The sequence below is a fragment of the Siphateles boraxobius genome, unplaced genomic scaffold, assembly GCF_051911475.1.
Source record: "Siphateles boraxobius isolate OS27281-9 unplaced genomic scaffold, OSU_SipBor_1 35, whole genome shotgun sequence".
NCBI lineage: Eukaryota > Metazoa > Chordata > Actinopteri > Cypriniformes > Leuciscidae > Siphateles > Siphateles boraxobius.
The window spans coordinates 5,114,220-5,133,188 of NW_027508975.1; the positions used below are offsets into that span (position 1 = coordinate 5,114,220).

Genomic DNA, 18,969 nt, shown 5'->3' on the forward strand with positions numbered 1-18,969 from the left:
TGAACAAGGGGTTAAGCCTTTATCAGGTATTACTAGATTATCTGTCTCAACAAGCTCTAGCTGACTCCTAATACAAAGCTCTGCAGCTTGACAGACAGCATAGATTGAAAGGTGGCATATGTCTCATGTTAAGCTCCTGGTTTTCTGATTTTTTGTTGTTCCAACATGGAATCTTACTGTTAAATAACAGCATTTCTACAGGATTTTTATTCAATGTCATGTATGCAATCAAATCAGTAAGTTCACTATAAAATAAAAAGTCTGTCATCATGAGGTTACAAACCTGCAGAACACAAAAGAAGATATTTTGTAGAATGTCGGTTACTTCTATTAATGTGGGAAAACAACACTGAGACATTTCTCAAAATATCTTATTTTATATTTAACAGAAAGAAAGAAAGAAAGTCATATGGGTTTGAAACGGCATGACTAAATTATAGCAGAATTTTCCATTTTGGGTGAACTATTTCTTTAACAAATAAGAAAGAGCCTACCCTGATGCTGTGTCCCTGATTGCAGGAGACTTTAATCATGCCAACCTGCACGACTGTTCTTCTGAAATACCAGCATGCCTCCCGGCCTGTAAGAATGCTCTTGATTACTGCCACACCACTATCACACATGACTTCCAGACAGATCATATGACTGCGCTTTCTATTCCAAGAACTTGAAGAGGAAGAATGTATCCGCAAGAACAGATGAGTGGTGTGGGAACATGAACTACACTTAGTGTTTCTGTTCAGATACTATTTACTTTATTTGTTTTATCTTATTCATTAGAGTGCAAGTAATTAATAAGCTGCTTTAACGGACCACTGTTCAGTGTATTGAACTGAATTCAATTGAATCATTTGTTTACAACAATTACATTTGAATTGACAATCAGTGCAGCATGAATCACTCAAGATTTATTTTAAACGACAATGGTCTTTTAAAGTATGTGGTTTTTAAGAGGTAGGCCTACATGAAATGTGTGGCTGCTAAATTGAAAGCTTTGCGAATTTCCACAAAACAGACAATGCAAAAACATCTGTTAATGATGTTGGAGAATGCGATGAGACCAGCTTAGGAGGTGTATGTCTAACTGGAAATTCATGGTGTCCTCATTACTTATTATCATAGTGACCTGGTAAATCTCACTGTTAAATAAGTATTCTGCACCAATCTGGAAGTGGCATTTTGTAAACCATATACTAATAAAGTCACCATGAAACGAAAATGGACAATTCTTGTTTATGGAATATTGCAGTTTGTATTAAAAATGATTTATCCAAACACATCATTATTTTTTTTTAAACTCTTGCAGCTCATCTCTTCTCTTCTCTGATGATGTGTTTACTGGCATGAGGGCGGGACAACCTGTCACTCACATGAGATCGACCAATAGCTAACTACAATCATCCAATCAATTCCCATGGACCGCCCTACATGTTTTCTCATTCGAGAAGCTGCGTCTCTCGGATGTATGTCACAAAAGGGAGTCGAGCTTTGAAAGCACCTACCCTGATGCTGTGTCCCTGATTGTGGAAGACTTTAATCATGTCAACCAGCAGATGGTAGAAAGCTCTGCAGATTGCCACAGAATTATTATCTCCCAAAAGCGGCACAGAAAATATGAATAAAAGTGTGGATTTCCAATCTGGGCTTAGATGTTACACTTATCAGGGATGGTAAATGAGAAACACATACAAATAAATAAATAAAATAAAAATGTGGTGTAGTCACAAAAATGGACAAATAAAAGCAGGAGGGATTACTCACTCCTGTATGCTTCTAATATGTTTCTAGTTTCAAAGAGGAATACTGTGACCTGTATAATGATTACAGGCTGATCCACTATAATGATGTGCTGTGAAGAGCTGGTGATGGGGGCATTAGCAGTGGTGTCTGAGTGATTAGACCCCCCTGTGGTTCACATGACAATGTCACACGTTGTGTGAAGATGCAATTTATTGCGAGAGCAGGAAGGCACAAATGTCAAAATGTTCTTCACTGATTACTCAACCACATTTAATTCCTTCAAAACTGGACAGGCAGTTGAGAGGCATTATTTTTTTATTTTATTTTATTTTATTTTGTATGTATCTATCATTCTATCTATCACTTTCTATTCGCTCTATCGTTTGTTCTAACAGTCTCTTGTTGTATTTATCTATCTATCTATATGTCTATCATTCTATCTATCGATCGACCGTTCGTTCTATTTATTTGTATTTAAGTTTAAAGGGATAGTTCACCCCAAAAATGAAAATTCTGTCAGTATTTACTCACCCTCATGTTGTTCCAACCCCGTAAGACCTTCGTTCATCTTCGAACACGAATTAAGATATTTTTGATGAAATCTGAGAGCTGGATCACTCCTCCATACTAGTCCATAGGCTTCTTGAGGGATTGAACTTGCAGGCCCCGAAAAGTTATTAAAGACATCGTTAAAATAGTCCAAGTGACTACAGTGGCTCAATCTTAAGTTTATCAAACGACGTGAACACTTTTTGTGCGCAAAAAAACCCCCCTAAAATAACGACTTTATTTAAACTATTCATTTCCTTCTCCGTTGTCCTCGAGTCAGTTCACTAGCATAACAGCGTACGCTTCTGTTGTTGTACGTCACACACATCACCCACATGACCAGCGTCTGCCAATAGTGAGCCTACGTGTGACGTAGCTCTACGCTATTACACTAAGTTAACTGACTAGAGGCCCACAGAGAAGGAAATTAATAGTTGAAATAAAGTCGTTATTTTTGTTTGTTTTTGCGCACAAAAAGTATTATCGTTGTTCGATAAACTTAAGATTGAGCCACTGTAGTCACTGGACTATTTTAACGATGTCTTTAATAACTTTTCGGGGCCTGCAAGTTCAATCCCTCAAGAAGCCTATGGACTAGTATGCAGGACTGATCCAGCTCTCAGATTTCATCAAAAATATCTTAATTCGTGTTCCGAAGATGAACGAAGGTCTTACGGGGTTGGAACAACATGAGGGTGAGTAAATACTGACAGAATTTTCATTTTTGGGTGAACTAACCCTTTAACTTATTGTCTTTGCAAACCACTACCTGTCAAAAGTTTATACACATCTACTCATTATTTATAATTACTACAATAGTGAAGTATTATTATTATCAAAAGCAATTATTATTATTATTTAAATATATAGTAGTAGTAGTATAGTTAAAACAATATCATGCAGCCCTTAATTCCATGCATTTATCGATAAGACACACATATTTTAAGATTATAAGCAGCATACATTTGAATTTGTCTAAACATTTGACGATAACGTCCGCATATATGCATATACACATTTCATTGTACTTGTGCATGTAACATTAAGTTGAACCCTGAACTGTGCTTTTACCTCAGAGGAAATTTGTGGTTACACAGATCACCACACACTTCTTGATGGTAGGACTGAGTAGGTGGGTTAATCCAGAAACATGAAGCATGCGTTCACCCGTAGTAACCCTTCTCTAGGCAGATATGCTTAATAGGCTGGGGCAAAGAGGTCAAGTGCCAAAGGGCTGATGGGGGATGAAAGTCCAGTTTAAGAAGAGAATCTAGCTATGACCTGGTGGGACAAAAGAGAAAATGAGCTCAGGAGTAAAAGAGAAGATGGAGTAGTATGAGGCTATTTGGAAAGAAGACCCTTCCTTGGCCTTTAGCTTTAACCTGAATGTAGAATGTAATCCTCTCACTACTACCGCTCTGTATTATTTTCTCTCTACAGTTTTATCCTTCTCTCAACCTGAAGCTGTTTGTCAAGTGTTTGCAGAATCTGATTTCTCTCTCTGCAGTTTTTACTCACGTTTCATATACACACTCACACACATTGGGCACTATCACACACTCTGCAATGCAGCGCCAGGCGCAAATGGTTTTTGCTAGTTTCAGCCTGACGCAGTTATCATTTTCACGTCCTGCGCCACGTTGTTTAAATAGCAAATGCATTTGTGCCTATGTATGTGCCTATGGGCTGCTGATCTAAAAACAAGGTGTTTTCAGGCGCATTGTTGGCGCATTGCTATTTTGAGGCAACTGAAATACACTGCGCAATTGACCAACTGAAACCTGGTCTAAAGTTATGATGCAGTATTTTTAATTATTTTTTTGTTATTAGTAATATGCGCCTATAGGCGGGTCCACAACTCCCATAAACTCTGCTTATTACATGCACAGGGATGCGCTGCAGCACACAAACTAGCCAAATATTAAACATCAAAGGATTTCAATGTAAAATATTATTATTGTCTACATAAAGATATGGTGGAATCCGGGTTGTCTCGCAGCAGATCCGTTTTCTCACTGGAAAAGCATTCAGTTTTTTTTTGTTTTTTTTCACGATTTAAATAGCGAATCCGCCATGGCGCGAGCGTAACTGGCTTTTACAGGGATTAGGAAATTACACTTTGATTGGTTTATTCAAATTTACGCCCAAAACACACCCATTACTCATTAAGAGATTAGGGGCAACCCTTTTAGACCATGCGCCGGGTGCACTGACCATTTTTCCCGTCGTAAAACTACCAAAAGTGGATTTGGACATACCCTATGTGCACTTGGGCTGTGCGCTTTAAATCATCCGCTTAGATCGTTAAAATAGGACCCTAAGTCTCTTATGCTCACACAGGCTACATTTATTTGACAGTTAAAATAGTAATTCTGTGAAAATATTTTTACAATTTAAAATTATTGTTTTCTATTTTGTCTATTTTATTTTCTAGTTCCAATAGTTTTTGTTAATTTATTTGTTTGGTTTGTTGTCATGGATTTAGCAGGATTTAGTACAGTCAGCTGGTCATTATCACAAATTAAACGTTTTCAGGCTGAATGTCATGTTGCATTGTTGACTGACTGATTGTGTTTATCACCTACATTTACAATAACATCCATTATTAATCTTCCTTCTCTCCATCTATCTCTTCCCAGGGTATGGGGCCCTCCAGTATGCCGTCTGTGCCCCTCATGGTGGGCTGTGGCATTTCCTGTACGGCTCTACTCATTCTGCTGCTCATCTACGCTGCCTTCTGGAGGTGAGTTCAGTAAGGCCCTTCACTAACCCACAATTCTGCAGAGGAATTTCTGAATGTAGCTTCCAGGTTCTGCTGTCCTCTGATGATAATAGGATATTACCGTGCACCATTCCCCTTGTTTGCATCCCGGTGCTCTCACAGGTACACTTATACCTTAAAAGATTCATTGTTCAGACTTGTTCAGCTTCCCACATGAGGTTGCCCGGGCTGGGATCGAGCAGCTGGCATGGGGTAGATCTAGAGTGGGCCAAAACTGCAATTAGCAATAATTGGGAACAAATGAGGGATGGCGGGAGCTTCCTGTGGCGGGACAGGATTATATGGAGAGTGCTAGTGAAGGCTAGCGTGGCTGCTAACAGCTCAGTGTGGCAGATGGCCTGGGATGGTCACATGATCAGCTAACACTACATCCAGAAAAAGGCTGGCCCTTAGTGAAGTATTTATCTCCTCAGAAGTATGACTCTGAATTTTTTTCAAATGATGGTTGTTTTTTATTCATATATATATATATATATATATATATATATATATATATATATATATATATATATATATATATATATAATCATTATCAATATTGAAAACCGTTTAATATTTTTGTGGAAACTTTGAAACGTTCAAAAGAATCAGAAATTATCGGGCTGGGTAAAAAATATCGATTTCTCGATTTTAATCGATTCTCATTTTTAAGAACCGATATCGATTCTTAAATCCCAAGAATCGATTAGTCATCCTGTTTTCAGTTGATAAATGAATGGAACATTGTAGCGCGCATAGCATCCAATAAACGCAATAATCAGGGCCGGCCAGAGGCATAAGCGAACTAAGCGGCTGCTTGGGGCCCCCTTAAAAACAAAATATTTATTTTTTTAGATGACAAAAAAACAAGTGACATAAATGAATGAATGAATGAATATGAATGAATGAATGAATAATTCAAGACAAGAAATTTCTGATTTCATGATCAATATACCTGCAAACAACTGCTGGTGTGTCTGCCAGCGTTTAAGTCATGTGCATAATCTAGACACCTCACGAGTGCATAGACAATTTGTGCGCAACTGCACATAGTCACGGTATCGGTTTAAGTTGGAGAAAATAGCCGCTGGGGAACTTTACCTTCTAGGTGTAAAGGTAGCAGTTGGAATAAATAATAAACATAGCAGTTTAAACTCTTCTCCACTTTATTATACCACACATCAGATCACTAACTCCAAAAACCCGCGACACTCCAGTACCAAGTGTGCACAACCCATTGCTATCTACGGCAAGCCCCGAGGGGAAAAATAGATTGCATACACACATACAACGAGCGCCAGTACATCATTACCGGTATTATAGTAACAGACTTTGTTGGATTCTGTCAAAAACAATCCAACAAAGTCTGTTACAATAATAATAATAACATGGATTTTGAGGACAGTTACACTGTATTGAGACAGTTGAGAAATAATAATATTTTTACAGTTTTCAACAATAACTGTCATTGTTGAACCCTTGCTCTTATTATGTTTCTGATTTCTCAGTTTTGTCATTATTTTAGCAAATAATTTATTTTATATGTTTTGGACAGTTTGTTTTAAGAAGTTTCAAAGAGTTTGTAAAAGAGTAAAGTAAAAGTTAAAACTTATTTTATTTAAGTAGACATCTATTTTTTATTAAGTATTTATTTTGTATTAATACATAACCTCACTGTATTCAATTATAATGTATCATTATTGCATGACATTTGTGTCAAAAATTGTCAAGCACAGGTGACTTCGCGTAGTGGTAGGGGGCCCCCAAATCAAAATCTGCTTAGGGCCCCAAAAGGCTCGGACCGGCTCTGGCAATATTCTTTGTGCTTTGTTACTATTGATATGAAACAAAGTGTCAGATTTCAAATTACACCCATTTTCTTACGAAATTCAAAAACATAAATATGCTATAGGGGTGGGTGACCCATAATTAAGAGAAGCAGCAGCGCCGAACACACATGATCTTCTCTTCCGCCTTAATATTTCCAGTTACAGCGTGAAATAAACAGTGTGAATGAAATGTGAAATGAAAGTGTTGTTAAAAGATAGAGTATAACTTATCGAAATCCTCATTGTCACATGGAATCGCTCAGTCAGTGTTTCAACGGTGGAAAGACGTAAGCTTGTAAACAATGTCATGTAAAGTGACATTTACCTCAGAAAAACCATATCCAGTGACCATGAACTCGTTAGTCAGCTAGAAAATTAACTCTAGAGAGGAGCATTTTGCTAAATGTATGCACCATATTACATATGCATTTTATGTTATTTTATAAATATTTTATGTTCTTCAATATTTAATGCATGTTTGAATAAATCTGGCAAGTTTTTATGACAGCCACCATTTAAATATTTATATTTCATATAACTTTATTATTATAAAAATAAATAAAAGTGTAATTTAAGTGTTTTAAGTGATACAAATCAGTAAATCTTTACCTTAAATATTAGGCTATAGTAGGCTAATGAAACCATTTTAATGATACAACTGACTCCCATAGTTTACAGCATTGGTTAAGAGATTTGTTTTCCTTGAGAAAATTTGCCATGTATTGTAGCTGATATCCAAAATAATCAATGTTGAATCGAATCGTAATCGTAATCATAATAAAAAGAAAATTGAATCGAATTGCAAGCTTGTGAATCGAAATCGAATCGAATTGTGAAATTTGTGTCAATACCTAGCCCTAAGAATTTACTTGAACTATAATTTTCTTTGTAAAAATGTACAAGTATTTACTACTTGATCAATTTTATGTCATCGCATTTAGAAAAGTATTAATTTATTTAAAACTTAAAAATCTCTCTGAACCTGATCAGCATATGCACAAACTTTTAAGTGTGAGACAAATTTGATTGAAAAGCATGTTGTGCTACATTACTTATATTAAATAATATTTATAGTATAGTGTGTTCAATATTTCCGTATATAATGCAATTATATAGGTGTTAAGGGTTAAGTATACAAATACTTTGGATGCAAGTAATTTCCACCCCCTTTCCCATAATTCCATAGCAGGTGGTGGGAAGATATTTCCTCTCTTCAAGCTTAGTGCATCTGCCACACCAACAAAGGCTTATCAGTGTTCTCCCCTATCACTCAGACCATTGATCCAGGGAACGCTGTCATTGTCCTCTTGAGCAGAACTGGCTAAAGCTCAAATAGCGGATGAGGACATTTCGCTCACCGGTGCTTGTGTTTCGGAGTTCATCTGCAGGTTATCTGGGATGCTGCTCAAGTTGTCAGTGTTCAATGGAGTGAACAATATGATAAATGGAAGTTGATAAATGGATCCCTTACCTTTCTGACATCAAGCTTTTGTAAAGATAATACTGTCATAACTGCAAAACAGTTGCTGTTAAAGTTGTCAGTGTGTGATTTTCATGTTTTTCTTTGCTTCTCAGGTACATCCGTTCAGAGAGGTCCATCATTTTGGTGAACTTCTGCCTGTCCATACTGGCCTCAAATGTGCTTATACTGGTGGGACAGTCCCAAACTCTTAGTAAGGTAAATATCTGTGCACATTTGTGTGTGTGTGTGTTTTTTTTTTTTTATGTGTTTGTGAGAAAGAGTTCAGAAAGAACAACTTTTAGGTACTTCATGTTGTTTGGCTTTGTGTTGACATGTTGACTGGTTCAGTGGAATGAAATGCCGACCCATGGTCTACATGAAATAAAAGATAGTCCACAATTAATATCAATTTTATGTGGGAAATAGCCTGTATGTTGCTGTTGTTTTTGTCATTCAAATTGAAAATTAAATGTATTAAAATGTATATTTTAAATGTTATTATTATTATTATTATTATTATTATTATTATTATTATTATTATTATTATTATTATTATTATTATTATTATTATTATTATTATTCAATCTTATTTTATTCATAATAATAGTTATATAGTAAACAATAAAATGTAAGTAATGGTTGGATAAAATTTGAAGACTTTTTTTTAAAATTGTGAATAAACCATAAACCTGTTATTATGTATTAGTATTATTTTTGTTATTAATTTTAAAAGAAATGTATATAACTGCTATACAGTTTACTAATAATCATAATAATAATAATAACAATAATAATAATAATAATAATAATAATAATAATAATAATAATAATAATAATGTATATGATAAAGTGCTTTTCATTTTCCAATATGACAAAACCATACATTATCATTATTATTATTATTATTATTATTATTATTATTATTATTATTATTTGGTGTCGTTTTTATTGTTATTGTTATTATTACTGTTAATCTTATTTAATTTCTAATAAAAAAGTATATAAAATGTATATATAACTGTTAGATAAGATAAGATAAGATACCGTTTTCAAAAGCATTTATGAATTAACCATGCAACTACTATGTATTATTGTTGTTGTTAATTTCAAAGAAAGGTCTTTAACTGCTGTGTATTTTAATAATAATAATTGATATGACTGTTAAAGTGCATTTTTCAGTATGAAATAACCATTTATTATTATTTGCATTATTATTATTTATTGCAGTGATATACATTTGATTCTACTTAAATTGAAATTACAATTCTGAGTCCTGTTTGCGACCTTCATTCAAATTCAATTGAAATTCGCTAAATAAATTGGAAAAAACAGAACAAAAAAACATTCAATTTATAATTGAGTTTTGAATGGCCCACATACCTTGGGCCCGGACTTCCTAGTGGTCTGTTGTCTGTGGTACAGGTAACGTGCGTTTGTTCTCTCTCCAGGATGTCATGACATTATGTAAGTGGCCATGATAGAATTTGAGAAACTTGGGCAGGCGCGTGTAGCAGACCTGACTCGTGGAAGCCGCTGCAGGGTCAGCTTTGTGTCAGTCGTGACTGTCACACTGAGAGAGCGTACGATAGACTACAGAGACACCTGAGAAATAAGTGCTGCCATTTAAACTCAACCAGTCGCTCACAGCTACAAAGAAACCTGAAGAGAACCAAAAGAACTCCCCCTGACTTAATATTTCACTAAATTCTCATATTCACTATTAGTTTAAGAAAGTGAAGATAAGCTTAATTTCAGGACCCATGAATAGTGTGAAATCCTTCTCATTTCCTGGGTCATTTGCTGAGCGAGCCAGTGTTTAGCATTAGAATATGCGCCTCATTATTGTATAAAACCTCAGCGAGATACTCTGCTTACCGCTTCTCATTTGCGTTCGCCGCTTACTTAAACCCTTCTTTTCTTTAATTCCATCCTGCCATTTTTGCTTAGAACTCGTTCAACCTGTAACTTACCCATTTTCACATTTGTAGTACCGTCTGCGAGGGGAAAAATGCATGGAAAGGCTGCGCTGCTTCAGAGATAATTTACACACCACAATGGAACTGAGTCAGTGTCCACCCGACTTTCTTTAACGTCCACGGCTCTTTACCACTTCGCCTTCTCAATCACTTTATCTGTCTCTCTATAACATATAGCTGAGAGCCATTTGCACCTCTTCTTGCTTTCTGTACTTCTTTCTGTCGCACCTTTTTCGTTGTTTCATTCCTCTCTATTTTTTTTTTCTCATTCCTTCTTTTGTCTCTAGGGACTGTGCACTGTGACCGCTGCCTTTTTGCACTTCTTCTTTCTGGCTTCCTTCTGCTGGGTATTGACGGAAGCGTGGCAATCCTACCTGGCCGTGATTGGCAAGATGAGGTCCCGCCTCATTCGCAAGCGTTTCCTGTGCCTGGGCTGGGGTAGGACACTCACACACACACCAGAAACTAACATCCAAGGTCAAAACCGATGTTACTGAAGTGCTTCAGCTCAAATTTCGTCCTCCATTTGAGTGTAACATGCCAGTTCTTATCAATTCAATCACATCAGATCGTCTGCCATGTCAGTTTGCTTTAATGGAGCCCAATGACACACCACAAATATGTCATGGGTGCTCAGTGTTACTCCTGTGTTGCAAGACGTAGATGTCCGATCGTTGATAAGAAATGCATTGTGTGCCACCATCTTAACACAGGCGTGATCTGAAAGGGTATTCTAGCACTTGCAATGGCACACGTACATGTTTTGTAGTTATTGATCCACTATCACTTCCATTAATCCATAAATGCCCTTATAGAATAGGATTCCATCCCACAGGGAATTGGTAGTAGAGGGCTTTCTAACTAAGATGTCAGAAAATGACTTGTCTTTCTCAGAATGTGAAATATGGATATAGTCATATGTGGCCTGGCTGGTCGTGTACATGCTCAGATCGTGGTTGTAATTGTAGTTCGAATCCTGCTTATGTAATTTTTTTTTTACCCATCGTTTTTTGTCTTATCTCTAACTGTCTTATCCATTAGGCCAACAGCCTTTGAAAAATGCATAGCATATGCAACACCATGGTATTGAAAAATATTTATTTATTTAGTGTCAAAATTGTCAAAAAGGTATACAATTTATAAAGATTAAAATGTAAAAAAACACAAATTTCAATGTTCCCTTTATTTTTATTGTATATATATATATTATTATTATATCACCTAAGTAACATGACTATGGAAGTTTGTTTCCACCACATAATAAAAATAAATAAGGTAGGCTAATTGCGACTTTTTATCTCACAAATCTGAATTTTTTTCTCACAATTGCATTTACATCTCGCAAAATCTTCCTTTACAACACGTAATTGGGAGTTATAAAGTCAGAATTGCATGAAATGAAGTCGCAATTGCCCATTATAAAGTCAGGATTGTGAGATAAACTCACAGAATTACGAGATATAAACTTGCAATTGCTAGAAAAAAATTCAGAATTGCATGTTTATTTCTCGCAATTCTGACTTAATAACACGCAATTGCGACTTTATATCACGCAATTCTGACTTTATATCTCACAATTCTGAGAAATAAAGTAAACTCGCAATTTTGAGATAAGAAGTTGCTTTCAGGCCTCAAAAACACGTATCTAATGTTTAAATGCTCTGAATACCTGTTTTTATTTTTTGAGGTGGAGGTTTTTGAGATTTTTTATCTGCTGCAAGATATATATATAGGGCCTATATATCTTTTTTTACTGATTTTTTTTTTCTTTCTATTTTTTATGATTCTTATGTTTATGTGTGGTTTTTAAGCTGCCTGAAAAAGAAAAATCATAATACACAGCCACTTTTGAATGGCCAATCAATTTTCAATCACATCGCCTTACGTCAAAGCAAACTCATGTTTCTCATTGTGTCACTCATTTCTTCCTCCAGAGTGGCATTTGGAAACCTGTTCATCCCACATCTTTCAATCCTGTTCTCTAAACCTGACTTTCTCTAATTGCTTTTAATTTCCAGAGTTAATCAGAGCATTGTTAATTACATGAATATTTCAGAGGACAGCTCATTACGTGTGGACGTGGCACGCAGACATAGAGCGAGGAGAATAGATAGGTCTTATTAGCACATGAGTAAAGCTGACCTCCCTGACTGTGATGCCAAACACAATAGAGAGACGGCCAGGAAACACTCACAGACACAGACAGGGGAGCGGGGGATGGGGTTCCACACTGTAAAGGTCACTGTATGCAACATTGTAATCAAGGACCAATAAGGACACCTTCCTCAATCTCAAGATGGGAAACTTTATAAACAATGTTTATTTATGAAATATTAAATAGCAAAATACAATAATTATGCTTTTTTTTTAAAAACTATATAATATGTACTAACGAATAAAAATAGAATTATTGCGTTTTAATAAAATGATAAATCCTGCACATCTACTTCCTTCTCAGCTACTGTTCGGACGCTCTCGCTTACTGCTCCGCGCTTTGCTCTATCGCTTTTATATTTCTATATTTTATCTCCTTTTATCACCTAATTTTAACTTCAGCAAATCAGCACAGTGCTCAAACGTTTGGATTACTACAAAAAAAAAGCAGAATTATTTTATTCAACCAGCCTCCCACTGAAAGCTTACATTCCGGGGAAGAGAAAACAAAACTGCCTACATTCATAAGGATAAGAAAATGCCTCCTCTGGAATCTACTTGCTGCTCCAACTGCCACAGACTTTTACAAAGGATTGCAATTCTTGAAACAAAGTTAATTGCGGGACCACCAAACCAGACGGAACACACAACAGAGCTTCGTCATGGACGTCCTCAGCATACAGCCGGTGAGTCCCATGAATCTAGTCCTTCTCGACAGGCCATACTGAGTGTAGAGAAACAAGCCGATCGTTTTACTAATCGATGGCACAAACAGGGTGCGAGACCCAAAGGCACTCGAGACATCAGATTGTCACGAGCATCACATATTACTGCAGTAGCATCCTCTACCCCAGATACGGCTCTGACAAGGACTGCAAACACTGGTCTCCTACCACCGCCTATACATCTTGAGAACAGATTTGAAGTATTAATGAATGAGGAATCCCCAAATTTGATGAATGTGATCACACACAGACAGAATCAGCCAGTAGCTAACACTGATGCTAACTGGGGCTCAAGGTCGAGCAGACAGCGGCACTCAGCTCACAGCGCAGCCGGGCCCAGGACTCTGATAGTGGGCGACTCCGTAATCAGAAACATTAATAGCAGGGATACAACAACGTGCTGCCTTCCACAAGCAACAACATCTGATGTAAACAGGGAACTTCAGAACATTCTGATGAAACATAAGACTGCAAATCGACTCATCATTCATGTGGGGAAGAATGATATTCATAAAGAGCAGTCGGAACTTCTTAAAAAGGATTTCAATGAACTTTTTGAAACACTTAAAAGACTGAAAGTTCAAACATTCATCAGTGGACCACTCCCAGCAAGAGGAACAAACAGGTTTTCACGGTTGCTTGGGCTTAATACATGGCTGCAAAAAACCTGCAATATAAAAGGAGTGAACTTTATTGACAACTTCAATCTTTTCTGGAGTCAGAGGCAACTGTTTCAACAGGATGGCCACCACCCAAACAAACTTGGTTCAAGAGTGCTAAAGGACAATATCTACTTCTCCCTCCGTCATCCTTCTGCAATGTGTGCCAATCCACTCAACCTGAATGGCACACACACACCTGGATACAGTATGAATGACCACAGGATTTCACTTCAGCCCCTGAATGGACAAGCGGTTGACACATCACACAAGGACAGTGATAACACCACTCAGCCACAACAACCTCTGCTCACGGACACAATCTCAGCTGAGCCCTGCCCACAGAGCTCACCACAGACAGACTGTGACATACCAGCACTGCTCCAAGATACAGCACCCAAGGATGACTTTCTGGAAAACAGCCAGGGAAACCAGGACAGCATATTACAGCCTCCAATAACACCAGAGCAAAAATCACTCTCACTGGAAACATTATCACTCTCTCCAGCATCTCCACTTCTGTGCTTCTCAGAGAAAATGGAACAACTGGTGCACGCTGGAACTAGACTATCCCACTCTTTTGCTGCGAGCCCCCAGATACCAACCAAAAAACGCCAGGCCCCACAACCACCAAAGCCTACGGGCCCAGCTCGCCCTCCCCCTCCCCCTGTGAGAGCTCTTCGGCCTCTGCCACAGCGCCAGGGCCCACACCCTCCTCCAGCGGCTCGAGGTGAACCAAAAACAACTGATACCAGCTCTCAGTGATATGTGTCGGGTCCCCGCTATGATAACAATAACTTTCTCAAATGTTTACAGAACAAGCGGGAACCCAGTGTGCCTGTATCTTTTTCTATTGCTGTTCAATTACATGATAGAAAGTCTAAGGCCTTCAAAAGCCGTACAGCAAACCCATCTAATCTGGTGCCTATTACACGACATACCAAGATTGCTGTGGGGACAAAAAGTAAGACTGTTAAGTTAGCACTTTTAAACATCCGCTCACTTAAAAATAAATCACTTTTAGTCAATGACTTAATAACCACATACAACCTGGATTTTATGTTGCTAAATGAAACTTGGCTAGAAGAAAGTTGCAGTGCAACAGTCCTCAATGAAACAGCCCCTCCTAACTTTACTTTTATGAGTGTCTGCAGAGCTGTCAGAAGAGGCGGAGGTTTAGCTGCTCTTTATAAAGATGTCTATCAATGTAAGCAAATATCATTTGGGAATTACCCGTCTTTCGAATATCTGGGTATTGTGTTAAAAGGTGCTCCACGCATTTTACTTATCATTGTTTACAGGCCTCCAAAATACTCTCCAGCTTTTGCTGAGAACTTAACAGAACTGTTAAGTTCTATTTCCTCAGAGTTTGACTGCTTTGCCATTACTGGAGATTTTAACATTCACATAGATAATGCAGAAAACAATATGGCAAAAGAAATCAAAACTGTTTTAAAAACTTTTGATCTGACTCAGCATGTACATGGAGCCACACATAATCGTGGACACACTCTAGAGTTACTTATCAGTAAGGGTCTAAACATTTCATCAATTGTTATTAAGGATGTAGCACTGTCTGATCATTTTTGTATTTTCTTTGATATATTGATCTCTCCTGCCATTGAAGCTAGATCTGTGTCTGTCAAGAAGAGATGCTTAAATGAGAACACTAGTGTACTATTTATGAAGGCTATATCTTTAACACCAAGCATATCTGCTGACTCTGTTGATTTTCTCCTTGATTCTTTTAACTCAAAAGTTAAGAGTGTAATTGATGATATTGCTCCTGTGAAAGTCAGGAAGAAGAGTGGCAGACAAAAAGCACCTTGGAGAAACTCAACAGCAGTGCAAAATATGAAAAGACAATGCAGAAAAGCAGAGCGCATGTGGCGGAAGACAAAACTTGTAGTCCATTATAACATCTACAAAGACAGCATCCATGCTTTTAATAAGGAACTAAGCAAAGCTAGACAGACTTTGTTCTCGAATATTATAAACAGCAATATAAACAACACGCGCACTCTTTTTGCTACTGTAGAGAGACTGACAAACCCCCCAAGCCAGATTCCCAGTGAAATGCTCTCAGTGAGAAAGTGCAGTGAGTTTGCTTCTTTCTTCTCTGAGAAAATCAATAATATCAGAAAGGTGATCAGCACATCCTTGAGTTGCGCTGGTGTCAGGCAGATCAGACAACAGGACGAGAAAGTAGCCACTATGTCTGATTTCGAAGAAATTGATGGCAAAATTTTGGAAGAAACCGTACAGCAACTAAAAACATCAACCTGCGCCCTTGATGCACTTCCCACATCTTTTTTCAAAAATGTGTTACACAGCTTAGAAGCAGATCTCCTAGAAGTGGTAAATGCCTCACTTCTCTCTGGGAGTTTTCCGACCTCCCTGAAAACTGCTGTTGTCAAGCCCCTCCTGAAAAAGAGCAATCTGGATAAGACCATATTAAACAACTATAGACCGATCTCAAATCTTCCTTTCATAGGCAAGATCATTGAAAAAGTTGTCTTCAATCAGCTGAACAAATTCTTAAGCTCGAATGGATACTTTGACCATTTTCAATCTGGTTTCCGACCGCACCACAGTACAGAGACCGCGCTCATAAAGATAATAAATGATATTCGCTTAAATACTGATACAGGCAAATTATCAGTGCTGGTACTACTCGACCTCAGTGCTGCATTTGACACTGTCGATCACAAAATACTTCTTGACAGGCTGGAAAACTGGGTCGGGGTTTCTGGGATAGTCCTAAAATGGTTCAGGTCATACTTAGGAGGCAGAGGTTATTATGTGAGTATAGGAGACCATAAGTCTGAGTGGACATCCATGACATGCGGAGTCCCTCAAGGCTCAATTCTTGCGCCACTCCTATTCAACCTGTACATGCTCCCAATGAGCCAAATAATGAGAAAGAACCAAATCGCTTACCATAGCTATGCAGACGACACACAGCTCTACTTATCCCTATCGCCTAACGATTACAGCCCCATTGACTCCCTTTGCCAATGCATTGATGAAGTAAACAATTGGATGTGCCAAAACTTTCTTCAGTTAAACAAAGACAAAACTGAAGTCATTGCGTTTGGAAACAAAGATGAAGTTCTCAAGGTGAACGCATACCTTCAGTCTAGGGGTCAAACAACTAAAAATCAAGTCAGGAATCTGGGTGTGTCTCTGGAGTCAGACCTTAGTTTCAGTAGTCATGTCAAAGCAATAACTAAATCAGCATATTATCACCTGAAAAATATTGCAAGAATTAGATGCTTTGTTTCAAGTCAAGACTTAGAAAAACTTGTGCATGCTTTCATCACCAGTAGGGTGGATTATTGTAATGGACTTCTCACCGGCCTTCCCAAAAAGACCATAAGACAGTTGCAGCTCATACAGAACGCTGCTGCTAGGATTCTGAGCAGAACCAGAAAATATGAACACATCACACCAGTCCTCAGGTCTTTACACTGGCTGCCAGTTACATTTAGGATTGATTTTAAAGTATTATTACTGGTATATAAATCATTCAATGGCCTAGGACCTCAATACATTGCAGATATGCTCAGTGAATATAAACCCAACAGATCACTCAGATCATTAGGATCACATCGGCTAGAAATACCAAGGGTTCACTCTAAGCATGGCGAGTCTGCTTTTAGCTACTATGTCAGCCGCAATTGGAACCAGCTTCCAGAAGAGATCAGATGTGCTCCTACAGTAGTCACATTCAAATCCAGACTCAAAACACATCTGTTTAGCTGTGCATTTACTGAATGAGCACTGTGCCACTGTTCGTCCGACTGTTTGCACTGTATTTTATTTTATGTTTTAATTATTCTGATTTCTGTATTTTATCTTTTATTCTAAACTGTTTTAATTATTCTGATTTCTTTTGATTATTTTAATTTCTTCTATGTAAAGCACTTTGAATTACCATTGTGTATGAAATGTGCTATATAAATAAACTTGCCTTGCCTTCTTTGTCTACTGAATGTCAAATTAAATTTAAAGGATTAGTTCACCTCAAAATGAAAAAGCCCTAATAATTTACTCACCCCAATGTCATCCAAGATATACATGTCTTTCTTTCCTCAGTGGAAGAGAAAATAAGTTTTTTGAGGAAAACATTTCTGGATTTTTCTTCGAATAATGGACTTCAATGACAACCACTGTTTTGTGTCCAAATGAATACAGTTTCAAAGTTCTTTGAAGTGCTTGAAACGGCTGTGCACGATCGCAGCTGTTGAAGAGAGTCTTATCTAGCGAAACGATAGGTCAAAAAAAATAAAAAATAAAAAAAATAAAATAAAAAAAACATATATATATATATATATATATATATATATATATATATATATATATATAATTTTTAACTACAATTGTTCGGATTGAGCTGATCTGCAACGCGCCGGGAATAACATCATCACGTTGAAAGGTCATGTCCATGTCTTCCGCCAGCGGAAGTAGAGCTAGATGATTAGTTCATTCTGAACACACACATACCCAGTTAAAAAAGGGTGTGCACACTTATGCAGTTTTATTTTATTTTTCTCTTAAATGTATCAGTGGCATTGCATAGGTTGTAATTTTTTACATTAAAATGGCAAAAAAGTTCTGTTATGATTTATCTTGTTTGTTTCATTTTTACCTCACAAAAACAAGCTGTTTTAACAGGTGTGTGTAGGGTGCTCTGTGTACGTTCCCTGTGGAGCACTCTTAGAGAATACAGACAGGAAAGTTTACACTTCTGCACTTTGGCCTCTTGAAAAGAGACGCATACAAAGAGGCCCATGGGAATTGCTCTCTGCTAAAGTAGCGTGTTTGAGGTCTGGGAGGGCACTGTGCACAGGAGGAATGGTGTACCTGTACACTGTGTGCATTTGTCCATGAAAGGGCACAAGCTTTAGAAAGTCACCAATGTGAGAGGACATTCCTTCAGTTTGCTTCCTCTTCAGCCTTAGGCCATCTGCCATTAATGGCTCTATTGGGGGAAAATAAACAGGGAACGGGGATTCTAGATTTTCATAATTTGCCTTTCAGCAATGCTCGTCCTCTGTTAAACGTGGTGGACAATTTTCTTGTACATTCACGTAAATGTACTTTCATTTAAT

The 18,969-nt window shown here is 37.4% G+C and overlaps 1 protein-coding gene across 24 annotated transcripts in view; it reads left to right on the forward strand.

Moving 5' to 3' along the window:
• adgrb2 (adhesion G protein-coupled receptor B2) overlaps positions 1 to 18,969 on the forward strand; it is a 341,068-nt gene that overhangs the window by 268,519 nt on the left and 53,580 nt on the right. For all 24 annotated transcript variants that reach the window (XR_013190423.1, XM_077196041.1, XM_077196031.1 and 21 more), the window contains 3 exons: positions 4,929 to 5,032; positions 8,455 to 8,557; positions 10,605 to 10,755. Coding sequence is in view for 23 of the 24 variants with exons in the window: in XM_077196041.1 (XP_077052156.1) it covers positions 4,929 to 5,032; positions 8,455 to 8,557; positions 10,605 to 10,755 (358 nt within the window). In the remaining variant the exon portion in view is untranslated. The remainder of the gene's footprint in view (positions 1 to 4,928; positions 5,033 to 8,454; positions 8,558 to 10,604; positions 10,756 to 18,969) is intronic.